Below are 10,565 nucleotides of genomic sequence, written 5' to 3'. Positions count from 1 at the left end.
TATCAAGTCAAGTCAAGTCAAGAGTTTTTATGTGTCACGGCATACAAGCATACAGTGAAATGCGAGTGGTCATGCCTGCGGCGATTGTGCAATAATACAAGTAATAAGAATAAGACATGTGTGCAATAATACAAGTAATAAGAATAAGACATAACAGGTATAATGTACATAAAGTTTACAAAAAGCATGTAAAAGACATGCTAAGGTCCTGCGATAGTGCAATACAATGTTAGCTACGGATGAGGCACTGGGTCTTATGTACACTACTATACAATACTATACTATACAATCTACAGTTATACTATATATCCTTATGCTATCTTGCTATATCCATCTGTTTACTATACAAGAACCGCTCCCGTTCTTTTATTATAATTTTTCTTTTAAGTGACCTTTTTATTGTGTAAAGTGACCGTTGAGTGTGAGCGTGTGCAGCATGTGTGTGTGTGTGTGTGTGTGTGTGTGTGTGTGTGTGTGTGTGTGTGTGTGTGTGTGTGTGTGTGTGGTGTGTGTGTGTGTGTGTGTGTGTGTGTGTGTGTGTGTGTGTGTGTGTGTGTGTGTGTGTGTGTGTGTGTGTGTGTGTGTGTGTGTGTGTGTGTGTGTGTGTTCATGCTAAAGTGACTGAACCTCACATCGGTGCTCCTTGATGTTTGTCCCAGGATTTCATTTTGTTTAAAGGGGAACTATCTTATAATGGCCTTTTTCAGTGTTTAGCATTGTTTCCTAGCTATGTGGACTTATATTAATATGATCTCTAATTATCATATTGGCGCATTCTTCCAATTCTCCTCTCACAATATTCACCCTCACTGAACTGAGTCATTTGAAAATGTGATGATTTGTGATGTCAGAGAGACACCGCTGCATGATAATGTTCAGGCGGCACAGTGGTTTAGGTGCCCAGGCTCAAAACGGCTTAAGATCTTGAGGTAGAAAAATGCTCAAGTTCTCAAGTTCAAGTTCTTTAATAGTTGTCATACAGAAGTACAGAATACTTTCATACAAAATGCTTCTTACTGTTACGCTCCAGAGACTGTGCTAGACAAGATAGTATCAAATAACATAATAACATAATATAGCATGAATTTAGAAGAAGAAAATGAGGTCACAGTTGTTCGGTATAGACATATGTACAATGTTCTGAGTTACCATATAATATACAATACACAACTATGCAGTGTACTAATGTACAGTACTATCTAGTGCAAAGCAGAAATGGGATGAGGTACAATTTTAGGTACAATTTACAGTAAGGTGTACGAGTTGTAGTGCAATCCTTCATCCATAAATATAAAGTGTGGGGAGTGGGTGCTACAGTGTGTTTGTTTAAAGTGGGTGTGTGCTATAAAGTGTGTGTAGTGGGTGCTACAGTGTGTTTGTTTAAAGTGAGTGTGTGCGTGTGGATGTGTGTGCTATGTGTGTTTGGTGGTTGTTGTTGTGTAGTGTTCATTCATTGTTCGTTTAGCAGCCTGATGGCCTGGGGATAGAAGCTACTTCTGAGTCTTTCTGTGCTCGCCTTGAGACTCCTGTATCGCTTGCCTGACGGCAGCAGTTCAAAGAGGCAGTTGTTCGGGTGGCTCGAGTCCTTAATAATTCTCTTAGCCTTCCCCTTGCAACGCTTGTAGTAAATGTTCTGGAGGGTGGGGAGCCCCCCTCCGATTGTGCGTTCGGCTGAACGTGTCACTCTTTGTAGTCTGCTTTGGTCTTTTGCAGTGCTATTCCCAAACCAGGAGGTGATGTTGCCGGTCAAGATGCTCTCTATTGTACATGAGTAGAAGTTCTTAAGGATCTTCTGGCTGACTTGGAACTTCCTTAGGCGCCTGAGGAAGTAGAGGCGTTGTCGTGCCTTCTTCACCACACTGTTAATGTGTATGGTCCATTTCAAGTCCTCGGATATGTGGGCTCCGAGGTACTTGAAGCTGTTGACTCTCTCAACCGGTGCCCCGTCGATGCTGAGGGGGCTGTAGTCCTTGACCCCCGACCTCCTGAAGTCCACAATCATCTCCTTTGTTTTGCTGACGTTCAGGGAGAGGCTGTTTTCCTGGCACCATCCCGCCAGGACCTTGACCTCTTCCAGGTAGGCCCTCTCGTCGTTGGCAGAGATCAGGCCCACCACCACTGTGTCGTCAGCAAATTTGACGATTGTATTGCTACTCCGCTGAGCCACACAGTCGTGTGTGTACAGGGAGTAGAGGAGGGGACTCAGAACACAGCCCTGGGGGGCCCCTATGTTGAGGGTGATGGATGAGGAGGTGCAGTTGCCTGCTCTCACCACCTGGGGTCTGCCAGTCAGGAAGTCCAAGACCCACTGGCAGAGGTCATAGCCCAAGCCCAGGTCCCTGAGCTTGGCTATGAGTATGGAGGGGACTATGGTATTGAATGCCGAGCTGTAGTCGATGAATAGCATTCTCACATAGTTCCCCTGCCTCTTGTCCAGGTGTGATGCTGCTGTGTGCAGCACATGGGATATGGCGTCCTCCGTGGACCTGTTGGGGCGGTATGCAAATTGCAGGGGGTCCATGTTGATGGGGAGGGAGGAGCAGATGTAGCCCTTTACTAGCTTCTCAAAGCACTTCATGGCTATGGAGGTGAGAGCTACAGGGCGGTAGTCGTTGAGGCAAGCAGGCTTGGATTTTTTGGGTACAGGGATAATAGTGGACTTCTTCTTCTTCTTGCTGTTTTTGAGGACTTGATTAGAAATACAAAACAATGAATTAAAAAAAATAAAAAATTACAGAGGTGTTCCATAAACTCACAGGAATTGTGTAAAAGTGCCCAAATAGTGAAAGAAATAGTAAAATAGTTCCCCTTTAATTTCAAACCTTTATTTCAACTCGTAAGACTTGATATAATGGCATTTTCGAACCTACAGTATGTAACCCGTTCTAGTGACTGGCTGGTCCTTAACACTTTGGTTGCCTTGGGTTAAATTAATGATATACCATAGGTTGCCGGCTCTATTTGTCTATGGACCCCTTCTTTGCATGGCTATAACTTTTTAAATTCTATTGCTAGATTGCCATTATTAGGGCCCATTCAAAGTCCTATATGTATTGTTCATTGTGTAGCAACGTTAAACTTTTTCATTCACATATTCATAGTAAAGTATGGTCTAATGTATAAGTATGTTTTCATCTCTTTCTGCAGCTTTCTCCAGAACGTGATATATAGCCCCAAATGCATTATATTGATGATGCAATACAGTTTTATGGCAATCAGCGCGATATAAAAAATTCCAACTAGACGTACTTCTAGAAGTTACTACACGTCATCTGATGTTGACCGGATGGGCTAGGGGGCGTTTATAATTCCGTGGGCAGCGTTATACCAATCATCTAATGTGGGTCAAATGTTGATAATAGCAGTTAGTATCGAAGACGGTAACGTTACACGCTGAAACTCACCCCAGTCTCCGCGCGCCGTTGGGCGATCATCGTCGAGTTGAAATCTTATCATTATGGGATGTAAATTTACCCGGTCCATCTCCAGCTTGTATAATGGTATATACGTCCAAATCATGTTGTTTATCGAGTTATTGGCAATCGATCGCTATGTAGTGTGACGAGCCAGAGTCGCGGGACCTATAGCGAGCGCCGGAAGTACTACGGTCGTCTAGGACAACCTCTATTTAACATCCTGTTTGGCGATTGCGCCGATCGGCCACCAGATGGCGCTCCTGAACCGCCAGAGAGCTCAGTGGGTCCTGCTGGTGGATCTCAGGCCAGCGGAGGGGACATAATGAATCCGATCGCAGATTTTTGAAATATTGATATAAGGACGCTGTACAGCGTCCCCCGGCAACTTGAGCATGGCCAGCAATGACGTGAAAAGACGTTTCATGGCAGTCAAAGTGTTAAGGTCCCCTGAGTTTGCTCAGAACTGGGTCAATCTGCATTTCACCATCATGCCCCTCTAGCTCGTGGAATAAACTCCAACGGTCCTTAAAGGGGGCGACTGCGGCTCAGGAGGTAGAACGGTCGTCTGGTAATCGGAAGATTCCCGGTTCGATTCCATCCAGGTCATCCCGGGCAGCGTGTCGAAGTGTCCTTGAGCAAGACACTTAACCCTTAATTGCTCCCGATGTGCAGGTTGGTGCACCTTGCAGGATTGCCTCCGCCGTCGGTGTGTGCATGTGAGAGTGAAGGGGTGAATTTGAGGAACAAAATTGTAAAGCACTTTGGATAAAAGCTGCTATATCACTGCACCATTTACCACTTTAAAGCTTGAGATTCTTCCCTCTGTTGAGTTTAAAACCTTGATCTCCGACCTTTAGTTGTAGGGGAGAACGGGGATAGTGGTCACACTTTTTACTTTAGTGTGAATTGTTCATCATCAAAACATCTTTCAGGGCGGCTGAGTGGCGCAGTGGGCAAGGCGCTCGCCACCAACGCAGGATATGCTGGTATCGAGGCCAGCTCTCGGCGTTGCTACCGGCTTGGCCGGCCGTCGTACTAACACAATTGGGCAGTGTTAGAGGGTGGGAAAGACGGTGGGTGGGGATTGGACGTTGTGGACAGCGACTCCTACAGGTCGGTTGGGTGGCGCCTGTACAGCAGAATCAGGAAGTATCGGGGGCAGCGTGAGCCTCCCACGCGTTACTCCTCCTCGCCACTGAGAGATCGCGCTGTTCAGGTGAAAATATGCGACGGCTGCCTCCTCGTGTACCGGAGGGGACACGTGATGCAAGGCTTGGTCCTCACTGCAGCCGACCAGTGGGAGGTATAGTCTAGCAACGTTCAAGACAGGGGAGGGGAGAATTGGAAATACGAAATTGGGATGGGAGAAAAATAGAAAATGGGAGAAAAAGTGGATAAAAAAAAAATCTTTCAATAGTCATTCCTACATTAAATTGAAGCTTAAGATGTCGGCTTGAAATGTTTATCCCTCTCATTTTCCAAAGTATTGTAACAAAGAGTTAATCACCTATCAAAGACACTCTGACACATTGTGACAACCAACCCCATCATGGGGATGGTTGTCACACACTATGGGGTTGGTTGTCACCATGTGTTTTAATGGGAAAAATCTTAAAAAGAAGACAAGAAGGCAGAACTAAATTTGAAAGTTTAATTGCATTGACAAGTTGACAAATACATAAGTTAATGCATCTTAACATGAACATAAACAGGAAACACATCTTTAGGCAATCCTATATAACAAAATAAGAACACAATAAATCGGCCTAACAATAATAGCCTACACAACATGTGACAACCAACCCCAGAGAAAATGTGACGACCAACCCCAACTGGAATGTCTTGATAGCATCGCGATCGACAGGTAGATCGCGGGCTGATTTCAAGTAGATCTTGATTAATAAAATGTGATTATTAAAAAAAAAAAAAAAAAAAAAAAAAATTGCTAAATCAACTCTTCCTCTCCTTGTTAACTACAACAAGCAATGCTGTTTGTTATTTAAGATGAGGTCGGACTCGGCACTGACAGATTTGTGTTCATTATGCTGCTTTTATAAAGCCTCAAATGACGGCTTACAATATACAATTTTGGCTGGTAGCTCTCGGGCTAGGTGGTAAATAAAAAAGTAGATCTTGGTTCAAAAAAGGTTGGCCACCCCTGATCTAAACTATAGCTATCCCTTCACACTTTTTAAGGGTAATAATTGTTTCATTATAAACCAATTGTGTAAAAGCCTAGAAGAAAAATACTGAGGAGCGGAATATTTACAAATGGACATGAAAAACACAAAAAGTCCTCTCACCTCAAGTTCAGCTGTTTCACTCCAAAGATGACAACGTAGGTGAACTCTGACCCCAATTCTGTACATTTAAATACCAAAATATGGGAGACAGGACCCTCTGGTGGTGAAATATAATGAATGTGACAACCCCCCCGTGTGACAACGTCCCCCGTTCTCCCCTACACGTTTTAATTGATTTGTTATCCCAGCTTTTCGCCTCTTGTGTGATTTTATATGCTTTTTCTTTTCTTATTTCTGTATGTACACTCGACCTTTGAAATGAAACGAAAGACACAGAGGTTACCCTCATTTACAGGGACGTCGAGCTCACAGAACAAGACACAGTTTATCAATGTCTTCTGTAGGACCCATCACACTCACCATCAACGACTCCACCATCACCCCCTCCCCCCTAGTCCGAAACCTTGGTGTCCTCCTTGACCCCACCCTCTCATTTGACCCCCACGTCCGCTCCATTGTAAAAACATCATACTTTCACCTCCGCAACATTGCAAAAATCCGTCACTGCCTCTCCCCCCCCGCTGCTGAATCCCTCATTCACGCCTTCATCTCCTCCCGCCTGGACTACTGCAACTCCCTCCTCACTGGCATCACCTCCCGCTCCCTCCATAAACTGCAAATGGTCCAGAACTCAGATGCCCGCCTCCTCACTAACACCCGGTCCCGTGAACACATCACTCCTGTCCTCCACTCCCTCCACTGGCTCCCGATCAAACACTGCATAAACTTTAAAACACTACTCCTCACCTTCAAAGCCCTCCACAGCCTGCCCCCCCCCCCTACCTGACTGATCTCCTTCTTCCCTACCGCCCCACCCGTTCCCTCCGGTCCTCCTCCACTGCCTCCCTCACTGTCCCGACATCCACACTCAAAAACTTTGGTGATTGGGCCTTCTCTCGCACTGCACCCCGACTCTGGAACTCCCTCCCCCAGTCCATCAGAGACTCCCCTACACTCTCCACCTTCAAAGCTCGCCTCAAAACCCACCTGTTCTCCCTTGCCTTCAACCCCCCCCACCCATAACCCCCCCCCCCCCCCCCCCCTCCAACCTGATTGATGTCTGTCTCCAGTCTTTTTTTTTGTGCTATCATGCTGTCTTCCCTGTTCCCCCCATGGTCTCATGTTCCTTTTGTTTTTGTTTCTTTGTTGTTTCTTTGTTTTTGTTTCTTTGCTTTTGTTTCTTTGTTTGTACTCTTGCTCCCGACTATTGTCAGCGACTTCGGGTTATTGAGAAGCGCTATATAAATTAAATGAATTATTATTATTATGTAAGCTGAACAAAGGAACACCACTATTTCAAAGTGATTCTGCAATGCCCCCCGCTGTGTATGTCATACATAGAAACAACCAATCGTCTTTGAGCTGACGTTTGGAGCGAGGAACACTGACCGCCCCCATAGAGATGAAACAATCAACGTGACATATTCATAACGAATTGCTATTCTGGGATGGAATCATATGGCAGCCATCTTATCTAGGTGCAGACCTGCAAGAATTAGATTTTTTATGATGCATATTATAATGTCTACAATACATTAGTTGATATCTTACCGTCATACCGTCAATATAATTATGACTCAGCTGTATGTGGTGAACTAACAATGCAATGTAATATAATACATAGAATAAAGGTCTAAATCATAAAGCAGTGTGTTTATAAGGTAAGATAAGATAAGATAAGATAAAATAAGAAAATACGGGGTGTCATAACTGCATGGGGGAGGGGAGGTACAGGTATGGGCAGGGTAATAGTAGAAAGACATAAATATAGGCAAATATGTCACTGTTTTAGTTTACATCGAGCGCTCTCTTGCTGATGAAACATTACTGGAGATTCATGATCTGAGGATAGTTTCATGTACAGTATGATGGCTGCATTATGTCCTACTGCATGGATAGGGTGTATCTAAGATGTGTGTCTGTCTCTCTCTCTCTCTCTCTCTCTCTCTCTCTCTCTCTCTCTCTCTCTCTCTCTCTCTCTCTCTCTCTCTCTCTCTCTCTCTCTCTCTCTCTGTCAGGGTTTGTTTACAGACAATTATCTCAAGGAATAATGCATTTGAGAAAAAAAAACGGCCAATACATTTTTTTATGGGAAAACACATATATCATCAACACATACATTATCTCTAGACTCCACAGAATCATAGACACTTGTTGTTGAAATAGGGTGCTTTTAAGTTGCCCACTAAGCAGCAAACCTTCATTGCTTTTGAATATTAACGCCTCATTTAAGCTAAGAGCGAACGCCCTGCTAGAGGAAGAAACACCAACTCAATTTGCGACCGGTTTCCTCACAGCGTTATTACTGCACTTTACGTGCACTAAAAGAACTTGCAAAAAGCCAATTTCCCTCTTGCATTAAAGTCTCATTTCAATATGTTTTGATCTTGTGAAGTGAAGACTCGTTTTTTTCCTCACGACACTGACACTGATAATGCTACGAGATTTAAGACATTGAAACAAGGACAATTATTTAAACAAGCCAAACGATCTGCCGGCCCAGTAATCACATCTGTCTGAACGACACCCAAACACATCTCGAAATAAGCACAATGACAGCTTAATAAAAAACAATAAAATCCCTCGCTAAGTGTAGCTCTTTTTTTTTGCAGCGTGCCACTGACTTCACAGAGACCCTCTCCGCTCGCTGGCGTTGGTTGTGTTGGGGGTATAATTTAGTGCTCGAGTCTAAAATGCCCCTCCTTTTGTATTTTCTCTGCTCCATTTACCAGAAATAGTTCATGCTCTATTTTTACTGCTTGGAGCAATTCCCTGGCGAGGCAGACACAGCATTTTCCCTGGAAGTCAAGCTTTCAACTTGATTTCAACCCACATAAGCTAAACTGTACGCAGCGTGAATTCCTCGCTATTGATTGCAGGCTTACGCGCGGCGGCGCACGGATACGGACCAAATGGGGCTTGAGCCCCCTGCCCCTCTGCCCCGCCCCGCCGTATACACAAAAGTGTTTATCCTTGTATTCCGTACATGTAGACGTCGGTTTACAATCTCCGCTTAAATTGGGAGAACGGGAAAAAGGATTTCCATCACAAAACCCTGTTGTTGTTGAGAAAAGGAGCGTTCTCTCCCGCTCTCCCTGTTAAAGGTGTTAGACCTACAGGCCTGTGTACTCCGTCCGTTTACTGTTATGTCTTGTGTGTAACAACCCATCATCTACACTCACAGCACACACACATCCACACGTACACACTCACTTTAAATAGACACTCACCTTAACACCCACTCTACTCACTTTAGACACTTCAACACACTTTATATTAAAGAGTTTTGCACTACAATTCATAACTCATTGCACCTTACCCTAAGTTTGTACCTCATCCCATTTCTGCATTCTGCATTCACTGTTACTCTTTTTACTCTGTATCGTATATTGTATCTATGTATATTGACCGAACACTATTATTTGACGTACTTTTGACTTTTCTATTTTATACTTTTTTATCCATTTTTTATCTAGCACACTCTCAGGAGCTCATACACAAAAAAAAGCATTTCATGGAAAAGTATTCCGTATTGTACTATGACAATTAATAATAAACAAACTTGAAACTTGAACTTCTGGCTTCTCTCGTCCGTTCCCAGTTCGCTTCATGATCCCGGAGAACCAGCACCTGCTGATCCGCGCAATCAAGAAGACGGACGAGGGGATGTACACCTGTGAGGCTCGCGTCAAGAACAGGGGCGAGCTCCTCTTCACGATGATCAAGGTCGTCATCAACGGTGAGTAGTGGTGGGGGAAAAATCGATACGTAGTAGTATCGCGATACTTTGCGTGGCGATACTGTATCGATACAGGGACGCCAAGTATCGGTATTTAATTATTCACTTTTTTTTCTTTTTTTTATAAGGAAGTTGCATTGTTAATTTCAATACCTGTAATAGTACAGTAGTCCACACACACACACACACACACACACACACACACACACACACACACACACACACACACACACACACACACACACACACATGTGCATTCAGTTAAATTGGAATATGACTGTAATACAAACAGTTCAGTTTGTCAGGTACATGCAACACAGATTACAGTGTTGACATCTGTCTGCTTGAGAAAATACCATATTCTGCAATAAAAATGATTGAAGTGAGATGAACAGACTGAACTTTATTTTATTAGATAAAACATGTTGACAAAGTTTTACTTTGCAGTTGAAAAAAAAGGTGGGCTCCACACCAAGGTAGTTTTCATGAGCTACAATAGTAAAATAAATACAAATACCCTCATTAGCCATGAGCTACATGAAGCATATTACACCTAGAGATGTAATATCGGAAATTATCGGTTTAAATTTTTTTAATGACACAACCTTTACACAACATGCACATTTTATACATCAAACTCTTCAGCTACTTCTCTTCTCACTCAAAATGTCAATATGAGAGATGTGATGTATAGTTCTTGAGATATTTACGTTTGTTTGGCACAACTCGCAATAAATGCTGTGACTTTTGCATTTCTGAGCCGACCCTGAAGATGTTTGGGCAGACATCTATCTGCGCGCGCTTGATGACATGATCAAACTGCATCGTCACTTGCAGCATAATAACAAGCCTGTTAGTGTTAGAGTCGCTCACTATGTCTTTGTTTTGGAATGGTTTCAAAGTGTCTCCAGATATTAAACGTTGCCTGTATCTCCGGATGATTCTTCCTGAGGTGGGTGCAGTGACTGTAAAGCGGAGGTTATGAGTGGAGGAACCAAGACGTGTTCCTTCAATACTTCAAATTGAATATCCCATCTCAGGAAGAATCATCCGGAGATACATGCAACGTTTGTGCAGCAACACGATGAAAAGAAGCAACAGGCGACA

At 43.6% G+C, this 10,565-nt stretch overlaps 1 protein-coding gene across 1 annotated transcript in view; it reads left to right on the top strand.

Moving 5' to 3' along the window:
- ncam1a (neural cell adhesion molecule 1a) overlaps positions 1–10,565 on the top strand; it is a gene marked incomplete at both ends in the record, with an annotated part of 230,163 nt that overhangs the window by 24,599 nt on the left and 194,999 nt on the right. The window contains one exon of the mRNA XM_084320612.1: positions 9,321–9,458. Within this exon, the coding sequence (XP_084176738.1) occupies positions 9,321–9,458 (138 nt within the window). The remainder of the gene's footprint in view (positions 1–9,320; positions 9,459–10,565) is intronic.

Source organism: Notolepis coatsorum (genome assembly GCF_963971535.1).
Source record: "Notolepis coatsorum genome assembly, chromosome: 8".
Taxonomy (NCBI): domain Eukaryota; kingdom Metazoa; phylum Chordata; class Actinopteri; order Aulopiformes; family Paralepididae; genus Notolepis; species Notolepis coatsorum.
This window is presented reverse-complemented; position numbering and strand designations above follow the sequence as displayed.